The sequence below is a fragment of the Paramormyrops kingsleyae genome, chromosome 4 (assembly GCF_048594095.1).
Source record: "Paramormyrops kingsleyae isolate MSU_618 chromosome 4, PKINGS_0.4, whole genome shotgun sequence".
NCBI classification, from domain to species: domain Eukaryota; kingdom Metazoa; phylum Chordata; class Actinopteri; order Osteoglossiformes; family Mormyridae; genus Paramormyrops; species Paramormyrops kingsleyae.
Window position 1 is genome coordinate 42,106,862 of NC_132800.1, and position 14,651 is coordinate 42,121,512.

Here is a 14,651-nt window from a genome sequence, read left to right on the forward strand (position 1 = left end):
AAGTTCCTTTTTAGAAAGCAGTGAGATGATGTTTATTTTCTCTGTTGCTCAGAAGCATCCTGGTGATGCAGAACCTTTTATTTCACCACAACACATCAATTATGCAAAACACTCCAGAGATGCAGGCTATTCACACTCAGAATCACAGAGAGGACCCAGAACCTCAAATACAATAAGAATCATACCAAGAACACAGAACCTCACACTCACACACTAAGAACTGCAGAGAGGACCCAGAGCCTTACACATACTCAGAATAGCAGTTTGGATGTAGAACCTCACAGATACACATATACACACACAGAATTGCAGTAAAGACATAGAACCTCACACACACATTTAGAACTGCACTTTGAATGCAAAACCTCACACATTCTCTGAATCTCAGTGAGGACACAGAACCTGACACACACTTATAATCACAATTTGGATGCATTACTTCACACACACAGTCAATTAAAGTGCAGGCATAGAACTTCACATACACACACACACACACACACTAAATTGCAGAGAGGGCTCAAAACCTCACACACCCACACTCAGAATCTCACCAAGGGCACTGCCCACACACTCAAAATTGCAGGGACGGTGGAGAACCTGACACACATACTCTCTAAATTGCAGTGAGTAGATAGAACCTCACACACACCCAGCAAGGCACCACTGAGGTACCATGAGCAACGTACCGCCCCCAAGCACGGCTCCCCAGGTGCTGAATTAGCTGCCCCCTGTTATGTCACGATGTTACATATAGGTTAAATGCAGAGGACACATTTCATTGTTGTGCACTGTGTGCTGTGGTGTCAACCATGACCACTGATCATCAAAGTCTTCTAAATTCTTATTCAAAATTCTGAATCGCAGTGAGGTGGCAGAACCACAGAATTGCAATTCATTTTGTGGGGGCAGCCCCACATTCTTCATTTCTTATCCTTTAGTTACATTCTTTGTATGTTCACCTTAAAAGAAGCCCATAGTCTTCCATGCATAAACACACGGTGTCTTCATGGCATTTAACATGTTGCAGAGTGGAATGGCTCTCCTCCGTGACATATCTCCTCCCTCCTCCTCACAACCTCCCCCCCCCCCCCCCCCCCCCGTGTGAATCCAGGGTAACAATGAGCCTTTGGTTACACAGCACAGCGCGTACACACGCCTCACACACAGCCCTTTCCTCACGGCGCCCCAGTCCAGTCTGCGTCCTGTGTGCCTATTTCCTGACGTCTCCTTTACGTTACTCAAAATTCACTCAGAGTGAATATCCCTGCTAGCATGTAGCATGACCTGCTGTTTATCTGCACATGTCAGTTGCTGACCAGGCACCTGTTTGTGCTGCCCTGCAGAGCTGGGACGCTGCCGGCGCCGTGACACCACCTTGCATGTCGTTCTTCGGGCCCAGTGGGCTCACGAGCATGAGGCACGGAGCAGCTCCATTATTGGGGTTTGCGACCCTGACACAGCCCTAACATGGCCCATTCGCTCCAGCTTCTCTGTAGATCAGGCCAACAGACGCTCGAACTGACACTAGAGGTGCTGTCACGGAGCTACCTGTGTCGTGATGTGATTCAGTGGCTCAAACCCTTATCAGGCCCTTGTTCCCTCTAGCACTGCACCGCCGCTAGCCTGACGCTGAGTTGGAGAGGCCAGGGGACAGAACGGGGCCCCGGCGGGCCCCTGGCTGCTAGGGACCAGCCCTGGGAGCGCTCTTATCTTGCTCCGGCAGGACTGCGGCCAGCTTCCTGTGCCAAAATCAGAGTGCTTTCCTCTCGTTGTTTGGCTTCCTCCCGGCGCGAGACACTTCCCTGCTCCGTGATTGTCCCTCGTCTTCAAACGGGCCTCGCTTGCCTTCCTCAGGAGCTTGATCTATTCTTGAGACCACAGCCCTAGCTCACCCCCCAGCCCCCAGCACATCCCATCAAGCCCGTTTCCACAGCAGCGCCCTCGGGGCCCCCAGGAGGCGCGCTGCATGCTGGGAGTGCTGATGAGGGATAGCCCAGCCAGGACCGTGTGGCTTGGGCAGACCAGCGTCTTCTCCTTATTTATTTATTTTTCCCTGGGAAGAAGCAGCTCGGCCCCTCATGGACACAGAGACCCCCCTCCTCCTGTACTTGAGCCATCACTGATTTCAGCTGCCTCCCCCCCACCCCCCCCAAGTTGGTACTATAGCGGACGGGAGCCCCTGTGCCGATCCTATGTCCACGGAAACTGCCGCGGCCCATTTTGGGCTCCTCACATTCCCATCTGGAAAGACACTTAGGAGGCGATCCGAGCTGGACCAGAAGAAACTGGCTTGCTCCTTTCTGGATGTTGATGCTGTTCCCTCTTATATTGGGGTGGAAATGCAGCTGCTGCCTCCAAACCCAGTGACTATCCACCATCAACCTCTTCATCATCAGTCCTGTATTTGTAACACTAATGTCACATTCTCCATTTTGGACTTTCTCTGTACCATGTGTGGATGTGGCTGGCTGTGAGCCACATGTGTGTGTGTGTGTGTGTGTGTGTGTTTGTGAGCGGGTTTACCTATCCTTATGGGGACATAATGTCCCCATAACGTGATAAATATCCGTTTTTTTTCCCTTATGGGGACCGGTTTCCTGGTCCCCATAAGGGAAAACTCTATTTTATAAAAATCGGTGACTGCTATGAAAAAACTAAAAATGCAAAAACTCTTGTATTTTGTTAGGTTACTTATGGTTATGGTTAGGGCAGGGTAGGGGTTAAGGTTGTCATAGTTAGCGTTAGCATTTTTCCCATTGAAATGAATGAGCGGTCCCCATAAGGATATGTTTACCCTACATGTGTGTGTGTGTGTGTGTGTAATTGGATGTATGTGCACGTGTGACTGTTAGTGCTGCTGGCATGTGACCCTCTGCACTGGGGCGTCGTATTTTACGGGTCTTTGTCCCAATGTGAATTACTCACTTTGTAAAGATATTTCTGAGTAATATATGAATCTAATATTTAATAGTTTTATGACACTAACTGACCTTTGCCACACTTGTTAGCTGGCATATAAATATCAACCGATGTGTTCATGTGTTATCAAATGTATGTTTTTTACATTAAATGTTATGAAAAGATTTGATTAGTTTTTCGGGCTTGTTTCTTGGAGGCAAATTGTGATGCACACAACACAGTCTGCTCATGTCATTGCTGATGCTCAACATTCACAGAAACTCAGAATCAGAACCAATCAGTATCATTCAAAATATGAAGATTATAATCAGGTACAGTGTCGGGGCGGCAAATTTCCATAACCCCATTACCTGTGCAGGTGGGGTCCTGCCTTAAGTGACTGCATGTGACGGTAACTCCTCATGGGCATTACTGCCAGCTATTCCTGTGACTTCCTGTAGATAGTGTCCCAGCTGGGTGGTGGGTCCTGCATCTTCCTGGGAGGCGTGGGAGAATATAGCCACCGCGTTGGCCCTGAGGTTCGCTGGCACGCTCCTGAGGGTGGGGTCCCGTGTCTGCTCGACAGGACGCTGGCATCTGGCCATCTCTGCCAAAAGGAAGAGCAATCAGGCACCATGGGAGGGATGATGGGTTATCAGCAACAGCTCTGAGTTACACGGCACTTCACAGTAATACTAGCAGCCAGGGTACACAGCTGCGTGACTGCAGGCAGGCACACATGACTGCATCACGGCAGGCAGACACACAGAGGCAGGTACGCATGGCTGTGTTACTGCAAGCAGACACACAGCAGTGTTACAGCAGGCAGACACACGTCTGTGTTACGGCGGGCAGCCACACGTCTTTATTACGGCGGGCAGACACCCTTATGAAGCCCTGAGACATAAGCAAGCTGCATCGGGGCTGAATCAGCAAGCTAGTGGGGTCAACTGTGCTTCAGATTCTCAGCCTTGGGTCTGTGTAGGAACAGCAGTGAATGTGCTGCTGGGTCATGGTAATAATTCAATTCAATTTTATTTATATAGCGCTTTTAACAACAGTTATTATGTAACAGAAAGTACTATGATGATGATGGACGTGGCATTCAGAAGTGTACAGTGCTGTTACCATGGCGACATCATGGCACTAACACAATTGAACTGAGAGCCTGTTCTGTCCCTGCTGTGTCACCTAGGTGTAAAGCTGATGTCTTCACACAAAGAGACACTGTAACAGTCAGCACAAGCCCCAGGGACACAGAGAATGACATCCAGAGCATCAACCAAAGATGGGAAGTAATTGAGGGCAAAAATAAGGTGAGAGGGGCCAAGAGCAGAGACTCCACCATCAGTTCCTGAAAGATCAGCTCATCCTCAGGTCAGACATGGTTAGGTTGAACATTGGGAACAGCAAGAAAACTGCCAAGAATATACTTATTCATATGCATTCTTAAATATTTTCATAAATCTTAATAAGAACATGAAGCAATCGGTCTTCTCTCAGACTCGATGTGTGTTTGCATTTGTGTGTGTGTGCTTGTGTACTTCACAGACAGTCAGTGTCCTCACGGTGGCACATGCTCATGTGTCTGGCATCTTTCGCTGTGTTGCCTCCAACCACATGGGCAGTGACTGGAGGGATGTCCCCCTCTATGTTACAGGTATGTCATTCTAACATCATTGTTACACTGTAACAGCACTGGCGCATCATTTTTTATAGACACGTCAGGGTGTGCGTTTGTGCCATTTGTTCATATTAAATTGTAAAAATACTGTACTGAAAATCAACCAGAGCTTACGAGTGAATTATACAAATAATCACAGTTAGGGTAAATCACACAGTCAGACAGATATCACTTACCTTTATAAGGTATAATGTTGCAGAAAAAGATATACTTACCAAACATCATTCTTCATTCATCCATCCATCCACCTACCTACCTTCTGCACTGTACATCCAGTTCAGGGTCACGTTGAGTGTTTCCTACCCACTCATCCACTCACTGTTGTATCATTCATCAGGCAGAAGGATATGAAATTATTTCACTGCCATCATGAAAATATTTGCTTTTAAAATGATCATCAGTCAATAAAGAGGGTAAAACTGTCAGTAACAAGTTGCATCATATAATTATTCTCTGTTGATTATGCCATGCACCACTTTATTAGTAAAGTTTAAAAATTAATAGTTAAAACTAAATTTTCTGCAAATGTACTATACAGAGGGTGGACACAGTAATGGATAGCTCCTAACACATGGTTCATATGACATCATGTTAATGTCAAGGATAAGGGTTTTTAGAAGAGCTTCAGTCCTTCATGGACAAACCCTGAGCTGTGTATAATAGGATGCTGATGATTTTGCACAAAGAAAACCCTCAAATTCTGGGGGCCATGGAGAATCTGCAACTTGACTTCACGTTCTGTGCATAGAAGAGTATCTCCCAAAATTATAAGTATTCATCATTCATCAAAAAGACAGGTAGTTTAAGGTTTAAGGGAAGGAGATTTTCCAATTCAGCATAGTCAGCATTACAACAAAAGCCTGAATCAGTATCAGATGCTCTTTCTGCTAACCAGTCATCACCAGTAAATGTAGTTTGAGTGTAAGCTGTGCTTAAGCTGTAAGACGTGTCACTGGGCGAGTAGCTGTTTACATCCTGCAATCTCTCTAAGCCTTCGCGGTGTGTGCAGATGCCAGTTTCTATGGGTACAAGGTGGGGGTGTCGCTGCTTGACAGGAACTCAGCCTCTTATCGAAGCACTTCCCCGTGCCATTGGTAATGCGCTTTATTTTGAGAGTCACGGTGGTGTTCTGGAAAGATAAACATTATCTTCCATCAGGAAATCAGAGGCTGTTTCCACGGGAAGTTTCACATGACTAAAGTAAATAAAAACTGTTTTTACCATATTCTTCTTGTTACGCTAACCCACAATAGGCATTCAGCATTGCCATCAAAGATTAAGAAAATGCAGGCTAGTCTACATGTTCAATGCAGGCTGGACTATACCCTCAATGCAGGTTATCCAAAACTCTCAATGCAGGCTGGTTTACACCCTCAACGCCAGCTAACCTATACCCTCAATGCAGGATACCCTACATGCCTAATGCAGGTTGGACTATGCCCTCAATGCAGGATGGCCTACACCCTCAATGCAGGTTGGTCTATACCCTCGGTGTAAGATAGCCTACACCCTCGATGCAGGATAGCCTACACCCTCAGTGCAGGTTGGTCTATACCCTTGATGCAGGATAGCCTACACCCTCGATGCAGGTTGGTCTATACCCTCAATGCAGGATAGCCTACACCCTCAATGTAGGCTGGCTCAAACTGTGTAGTTTATATTAGTGGTTCTCAAGATTTGTGTCTGGAAACCCCTGAAAAATACATTGGTCCCATAACTCCTTTTGATATGATAAAATTTGCAGAACGGGGTGGGAATTTCAATCCCCGATGATAAAATTTACTAATAGGTGGCTACCGATAAAATTTCAGGTTGCTGATGAAAAAACTCTCACAACTCCTCCCAATTATTTGGTAACCACCTGGGGTGGTGCACCACATTTTGAGAACCACCAATCTGTACCTTCAGTGCAGGCTGATCTATACCCACTGGCTGAAGTGTGTCTCCTGCTCCTCTATCATCCTTAGACACTCCGGGAGGGTTCAGCATCCATCAGGAGGGGGAGCCCAGAGAGGGAATGGACCTTCACCTCCTGTGTCGGGCCAGCAAGCACTTGTACACATCACTATCCTGGCATCTGGCCATGCCCCCTTCTGACACCCCGACCCTGTCCTCGCCAGACACTCCAGCCACACCCCCACCTGACACATCAACCACACCCCTGCCTGGCTACCTTGCCCAGTCTCTGGCTGACACCCAGGCCCCGCCTCCACCTGACAACCCAGCCCAGCCCATCCCTAAAGGCAGCGTGTCACTGCAACATGGGGTTTTCTCCAACACGCTGCGGCTAACACTGAGGAACCTGACAGTATGGGACTCCAACACCTACAGCTGCCACGTCCACCATAGGCTGACAGGGAAGGAGTTCCGGCTCGACGCCAGTGTGGAAGTTGTCAGTGAGTCTGTCACTTACCGAAATGTACAAAGGCATGACTACAGGAACATCTCACACAAATTCAAATACGCTGCTCTTCCTGTCATTGTATGGACGTCACATTGGTCAGCTGTATGATCCCACAGTCCAGAACACCCATCAGGTACCACAGGGTCTGTTTCTCAACATTTACAGACTGGGCTGAACTTAGCAAAGCATGTTGATACCCTATCCACATCTACGCTCAGTAATATTTAGCTACAGCAGTCCTTACCCAATGACCCACACACACACATATACACACACATGTACACACAGGTACACACACAGACACACACATACACAGACACACCTGTACACACAGACAAACATACGCACACACAGATGTACACACAGGAGTTCTTGGGAACAGGGTTCTGTAACTTCCTGTGGCCCCTCCCACCCTCATCTGGTTCACATGGGAATAAGCAGTGGTCAGGAGGAAGGGGAAACAATGAGACTTCACACTAAAAGCAATAAACCAATCAGCTTCAGCCTCAGAACAATCAGCCAATCACCTGGCTGTCCAGACCAAGGAAAGGGACAATACTGAGCCAATTGTAAACTGTTGGGATCTAGGAAATGAACAATAATCAATTATGTCCGGGAGGAAGATATCCAAGACAATAACTGTCTCATGTTCATCCACTTTACTACTGTCCCATACAATGTGTGTTCTTCCTCACGTCGAGCACAACAGCCTGAGAAGCAGCAACTTGTCTTGCGTATTTACGGTAACTGGACAAAGAGCACCGAGCAGTAAGAGGTCGGGCTCCTGCTGTTTCTCACACATACAATTGCAGCCCCACAGTCTGAGACATGCAGGTGTATCCACAGCCCTGCAAGCACCTGTGCTGCTGTACAACCTCACCGATGGTACTGTCAATGTGAGCAGCTCCATAACCTTGACTTGTGCCGTCTGGGGAGTGCCACGTCCAGTAGTCACATGGGAGAAGAACCACCGGAGGCTGCACTTGGGATCTGGTGAGAGAGCATGCACATGCATGTGTGATGGGCATAATCACATACAAAGATATCAAACTAACCTTGGTGCATTCTGGGTAACGTGGAACAGGTGTCCTCCTCACTCCAGAAGCAGGAACTCTACACATTGAACGAATCACAGTTGAGGATGAAGGCCTCTACACCTGCAGTGCTACCAATGAGAAAGGGTCTGTGGAGAGCTCCGCCTACCTCTGGGTTAACGGTAATGATGTTCTTCTTTCAGACATGAGTATGTCCTCTTCCAGATTCAGCTGTAACATTACCAAGATGCTTCATTAGAAAAAGTCCGCGATGCCAAAGCATTTGCACTTCAAACAGAACGAATAGCAGAATTATGAAAAGAAGAATCAACTTACCAGTAAGAGTAACACCCATTAAAAATACGCCAAGAAACATACAGGCCACATGCACTTCATGTGCGGCTCACATATGTTTACAAAAACAGGCAGGTTCTTCCAGTGATCTGCTGCCTCAGCACCCCCTAGAGGCTGGTCAGCTCCCTGCAGGTAGCAGACTGAAGGAGGAATGCCCACTGTGGAAATATTGAAACTCACCAACAATAACAGCAACACCCTGTCCTCATTTCACACTGAAATTAATATACTACAAGCTACACTATATAAAGTACAGTGATAAGTCATCACATTAGGTTCCATTTAGGGTGTGTGGACCCAGCTGATACAGGATGTACTTCCCGTCTGCACACCATCCTCTTCCAGGAATGTACCACAAGCAAAACGTATCAGAAAAACCTCATTTCTCTGAGTCATGTTTTGGGTAAGTGCTGATCGGGGTTCACAGGTGGAGCTACACTGTGGAGTTGAATCAGCGGCAGACACTGCAGGAGTCAGTGTTAGCAGGGGCCTAGTTAGGAAGGAAGTGTCTGCATCCAGCCAGTAAACTCCTCAGCCCCTCCTATATACCAGCAGAGGGAAAGATGAATGAGTGGCACCTTTGTTTCCTGCTGATCAGCTGCAAATGGGAAAGGGCACATTTACAAAAGTAAGCACAGTACCCCCCTGTGGCCTGAAAGCTGAATCACAGCTCCCTGCTGGGTGAGTAAATGCAATTTTCCGTTCCTGTACAGATTCAGCGGAGGTCTCGCCTGTGGATATCACCACTCTCACCTGTACCAGTGTGGTCGCCACACTCTTCTGGCTGATCCTGACGCTGTTCATTCGCAAGCTCAGAAAGGTGAGTGCTATGTCCTCCTAGGGGCGACATTGAGTGTGCTTCACAACACAACATCACAGAGGGGACTGAGTGTCATGTCCTCCACTGTGAACAACAAGCACACAGGGATACACACTGTATACAGCGAGCACACAGGGATACACCATACACAGCCAGTACACAGGGATACATTTTGTACATAGTGAGTATGCAGGGGTACATGCTGCACACAATGAGCATATAGGGATGCACACAGTACACAGCAAGTACAGAGAGACATATGCTGTACACAGCAATTACCCAGGGACATACACTGTGCTCAGCAAGTTCACAGGGATATACACTATACACGACAAGCATACACTGTATACAGTGAGCACACAGGGATATATATGTGCACAGCTAGTATGCAGGGATAGGTACTGTACACAGTGAGCAAACAGGAATGCACACTGTATACAGTTAGAATGCAGAGATACTGTACAAAGTGATTACACAGGTATTCACACTGTACACAGCTAGTATGCAGGGATAGATACTGTACAAAGCGAGTATACATGGGAAAATATTGCACGCAGCAAGTACACAGGAAAACATACTGTACACAGTGAGTGCCTAGGGCTATACACACTGTACACATTGCATACATAGAGATACATACTGCACAATGTGAGTACAGAGGAGAACACACTGTATACAAGGAGTACACAGTGAATATGTATCAAAATGCAACATCACATAGGCAGCTGACACACATCTCTCCATGTTTCAGCAAAATTCCATGCCCGTCAAAGCCAACTACCTGTCAATCATCCTGGACCCTGCAGAGGGAGCCCTCAACGTGCAGGGGCATAGGTTGCCTTATGATCCGGGCAAGTGGGAATTCCCCAGGGACCGCCTCAAACTGGGTAAAGTCGAATGGAAGCTTATATTTTCTATGAAAACCAAATGCTGATAAATGTGTTGTATGACATCTGGGCTCTGATCAGGTGTTGTGGTATATGAAGTATGTGACGCATGTTCTGGTTGGGTTGAAATTTGTGTTCTGGTAACTGGGTATTGTAACATGATTTGTGAAATGTGTGTGTGTATAATGAATTGCAGAGAAACCCCTGGGACGTGGTGCTTTTGGGAAGGTCATGCAGGCCTCAGCGTTTGGCATCAATAATTCCAGCAGCTGCAAGACTGTGGCTGTGAAAATGCTTAAAGGTATCAAGACTTAATCACAAGGGCCACATCTATTCAGGATGGCCATCCGTAGGGAACAAAGCTACTGCAAGGGAAGACAAATAACTATGAAATAGCTTTGCTTATTGGACAGTAGAAAATTTCTTCTGGGTATGTGAAGTAAATATCCCTGGATTTTAAGTGAGCAGCTATATAGACGGCCTGATGCATCAAAAGTGAGTTTCATTGTATAGTTTGTAAACATCATCACTGTGTATGTTTAGAGGGGGCCACACCTAGTGAGCATAAGGCCTTGATGACCGAGCTGAAAATCCTGATCCATATTGGGCAGCACTTAAACGTGGTCAACCTGCTGGGAGCCTGCACCAAACCAGGAGGTGGGTCTGTGCACCTGTGTTCTATATGTGTATTTGGGGTTGCGGGTATTTGTGTGTGTGATTATGCAGCAAACAGTCCATCAATCCATCCATTTCCCACCTCTTTTTTGGGTCCCAGCCATAGGGGCAGCAGTCTGCTCCTCCAGGGGGACACCCAGGTGTTCTCAGGCCACTTGAGATATATTATCTCTCCAGCTTGTCTTCACTCTGTCCCAGCGTCTCTTCTAGATTGAACATACGCAAAGCAGCTACCCAAGGAGACACCCAGGAGGCATCCTAGCCAGATGCCCATATCACTTCAGCTGGTTCCTTTAAATGGAGAGGAACAGTGGCTCTACTTTGAGCTCCTCCAGAATTTCCGGGCTCCTCACCCTATCTAAGGCTGAGCCCAAGCACCCTGTGAAAGCAGCTCATTTCCGTCGCTTGTATCTGCGATCTCATTCTTTCAGTCACTACCCAAAGTTTGTGACCATAGGTGAGGGTGGGAACGTAGATCAACCGGTAAAGGACAGCTTTGTCTTCCACCTCAGCCTTCTTCGCCATGACAGACCGGTACAGCATCAGCATAACTACTGATGCTGCACCGACCTGTCTGTCAATCTCACACTCCCTTCTTCCCTCACTCGTGAATAAGACCCCAAGGTAATTAAACTCATCCACTTGAGGCAGTATCTCATCGCCACCCTTTTCCAGTCAAGAACCACGGCCTCAGACTTGGAGGTGCTGATCCTCATCCTGACTGCTTTACGCTTAGAGGCACACCACTCCAGTGCACTCTCACACAATCATTGCTCAATGAAGCCAATAGGACCACATCATTTGCTACGGGGTGCAACCCAGAGGTCACCGAAGTGTGCACCTTCCACCCCTTAGCTGCGCCTAGAAATTCTGTCCATAAAAAAGAACAGCCCTGGCAGAGTCCAGCACCCATGGGGAACGAGTCTGACTTACATCCAGCAATGAAAATCAAACTCTTGCAGCCCTCCACTGAACCCACTGACGGACATGGTCGTATACCTTTCCTAAGTTCACAAAACACATATAGAGTGGTTGGGTAAACTCCCATGAACCCTCTAGTACCCTTGTGAGGGTAATGAGCTGGTCCAGTTTTCGACAACCAGGAAGATTTCTGCATTGTTCCCCCAGGATCAGAGGTTCAACCAATGAACAAACCCAAGCGTTCGCCAACAAGCTCTGACCTGGCCTTGCTCCAGGGCAAGACCCTGCTATCTCTGTTCCATGCAAAGTTTCTGGCTCCTTGTTTTTAATCTTCATAAAGGTCTTTTGTATAGTGCTTACTCTGGCTGGTCAAATAGGAGCAATTTGCCTTGGGAGATCCTACCAGGGGCAATTAACCCTGACAACATATCTCCTATGATCATGGGACACACACACCCCTCCAAAATAAGCTATAATAAGGTAGAAATTCAAGGAGAAACTGCAGCAAATGGGTTATATACATAGTGGGTTTTTCTTTTAAATGTAATAAATCTAAGCTGGGTGTCATGATTACACACCAATAACTGGAACTATGTGAGTATCTGAATAAACTACAGTTTAAGACTATTTGCAAGTATCTGGCATAATGTGTCAGCATACGTATCCATGTAGTGTCTTCCTGGTTCTGCTTAGGCCCCCTGTTGGTCGTAGTGGAGTACTGCAAGTATGGGAACCTTTCCACTTACCTGAAAAGCAAGCGTGACGTGTTCCTATTGAAGCGGGTAGGTGCCTGTCCCGTTCTCTTTCCAAGTTGCTCCTGCCTGCTGCTCCTCGCTGACAGCCTGTTCTGGATGCCGCAGGACTTTGCAGGAGACACTGGAGCAATGAGGCACCTGATCAGTGTTTCCAACAGCTACAGCTCCACCTGCTCGAGTGCAGAGGAAGATCAAGACCAAGCTGAAGAAGAAGATGGTAGGAGTGCAAGTGTACCCAAGATATTTGAGAGACTGAGTAGGGTCCTATCCATTAGGACCTCTGGTATTATGTGCCCTTAAGAGCATGTTCTAGTCTTCCAGCATTAATTACACAGGTTAACAGGTCATTTTCATCAGAGGTAATTTTATGTGGGTTTTGTAGTATTTTTCATGCTGATTTCAAATCTGTGTTTAGTTTTTCTCTAGCACGTCAAGTTTTTGTGATGAAGCTATACGTATGTGTACGTACGTATATGATATGATATACATGCAGTCTGCCTAAGTGTATTACAAGAGTTGTCTGTGTTTTTTCTTATAGACAGCATCACCATTCTCTAGGTGACTAGATATTGATCTAAGTTTTATCGATACTTGTCTAGTTGTGATTTGAGTATGATTAATTTGACCTAGTGCGCATGTCTTGTGTATACAACTTAGTTTGGCGGGAAACCTTGGTAGTTGTGCCTAAGGTTTTGTTTTGCTGATGTAAGCTTCTCAACAATTTTTTTTTCTCGAGTTGTTGCAAAAGAAATACTAAATCTCGAGTTTGAATTCTGGGTCATCAACCTGGAAATCGAAGGCGGAGGTAAATTTTGGGCTCCACATGTCATCTGTACCAGTTGTTCAAATGGTCTTCATGACTGACTAAATTGGCAAAATGCAGCCATGCCATTTGGAATTCTGATGGTGTGGAGGGAACCGCGAGAATATCTCAACGACAGCTACTTTTGCCGCACGAACACAAGTGGATTCTCAGCTAAAACTAAGCATAAAATTGTATATCCCAGCCTAGATTCTGCAATCATGCCTGTTCCTCATGATGATTCATTGCCTGTTCCTGTACCGCCACATGATGGTCTTGATTCTGTAGAAGGTGATGAGTACGGAGAAGGTGCAGCTGGTTACAGTGAAAGCATGATGGCCGACTACTGCTGGATGCTGTATCACGACAATCCAGACATGGTGTACACAAGAAAATCAAACTTAAAGCGTTTTTGAAGAAACAATGGTGGTTAGCAAACACTTTTCAATTTCCATATGCCCACTGTCTGTTTATTTGATTTTGCTCTAAAGATATTTTACCCTATATTACAGTGATGCTTTTGTTTTAGTACACAATACTTGCAATTACGATATTAACAAGCATTACTCATAGATCAAAAAGTTGACGTGACAGAAAAAAACTGAAAACATATCAAATGTGCATGAAATGATTTAAAAAAAATGTTTTTTGTTGTCCTGTGTTATTTGGCCCACCCTGTTTTTCAGGTTCTGCCTTCAGCTCCAGTGGTACTCTGTTCCTGGAAGATCTCATCTCCTACAGTTTCCAGGTGGCCCGGGGAATGGAGTTCTTAGCATCCCGCAAGGTGTGCTGTCCTTTCCTTTTATTTTTGCCATAATGGAGTCATTTGCGAGGACACTGATTGGCTATTTGAGTGGCTATTTCAGTCCTATGTTTGTAACAGCAGTGCATCCACCGGGACCTGGCAGCAAGGAACATCCTGCTCTCAGACAATAATGTGGTCAAAATTTGTGATTTTGGCCTCGCACGGGATATCTACAGAGACCCCAACTACGTCAGGCAGGGAGATGTAAGTCCAGCTCCACTGCATAAGATTTTCAGGGTGTGTCTGCATGCCCAGGCTGACAGTGGCCCCAGCCAACTGCATATTTTTTTCAGAAGTCTCTTTGTATGCAGGCCCGGCTGCCGCTGAAGTGGATGTCACCGGAGTCTATTTTTGACAAAGTCTTCACTACCCAAAGTGACGTGTGGTCTTTTGGTGTTCTTCTCTGGGAGATCTTCTCTCTGGGTGGGTCTCTTTACATAGCTCTTGTTCATCCGGCACCATAACTGCACACATCTCTAACCCCAAACCTGTGGCTTCATACTCAGGAGCCTCCCCGTACCCAGGGCTACCTATTGATGAGGACTTCTGCCAGCGGCTCAAAGAAGGAACACGTATGCGAGCCCCAGAGTACAGCACGCCTGCCATGTG

General features: G+C 46.5%; 1 protein-coding gene across 4 annotated transcripts in view; it reads left to right on the top strand.

Annotated features, from left to right (window-relative positions):
- flt1 (fms related receptor tyrosine kinase 1) overlaps positions 1–14,651 on the top strand; it is a 47,536-nt gene that overhangs the window by 10,792 nt on the left and 22,093 nt on the right. The window contains exons 11-25 of one of the 4 annotated variants that reach the window (XM_023800084.2): positions 4,097–4,217; positions 4,453–4,561; positions 6,553–6,981; positions 7,836–7,982; positions 8,074–8,205; positions 9,091–9,197; positions 9,949–10,084; positions 10,281–10,385; positions 10,628–10,741; positions 12,374–12,462; positions 12,541–12,652; positions 13,924–14,021; positions 14,121–14,246; positions 14,354–14,465; positions 14,549–14,648. In XM_023800084.2, coding sequence (XP_023655852.1) covers positions 4,097–4,217; positions 4,453–4,561; positions 6,553–6,981; positions 7,836–7,982; positions 8,074–8,205; positions 9,091–9,197; positions 9,949–10,084; positions 10,281–10,385; positions 10,628–10,741; positions 12,374–12,462; positions 12,541–12,652; positions 13,924–14,021; positions 14,121–14,246; positions 14,354–14,465; positions 14,549–14,648 — 2,037 coding nt within the window. Of the gene's footprint in view, positions 1–1,608; positions 3,087–4,096; positions 4,218–4,452; positions 4,562–6,552; positions 6,982–7,835; positions 7,983–8,073; positions 8,206–9,090; positions 9,198–9,948; positions 10,085–10,280; positions 10,386–10,627; positions 10,742–10,969; positions 10,990–12,373; positions 12,463–12,540; positions 12,653–13,923; positions 14,022–14,120; positions 14,247–14,353; positions 14,466–14,548; positions 14,649–14,651 lie in introns of those variants that run through there. The other 3 variants (XM_023800085.2, XM_023800087.2, XM_023800088.2) reach the window with 3 other exon arrangements.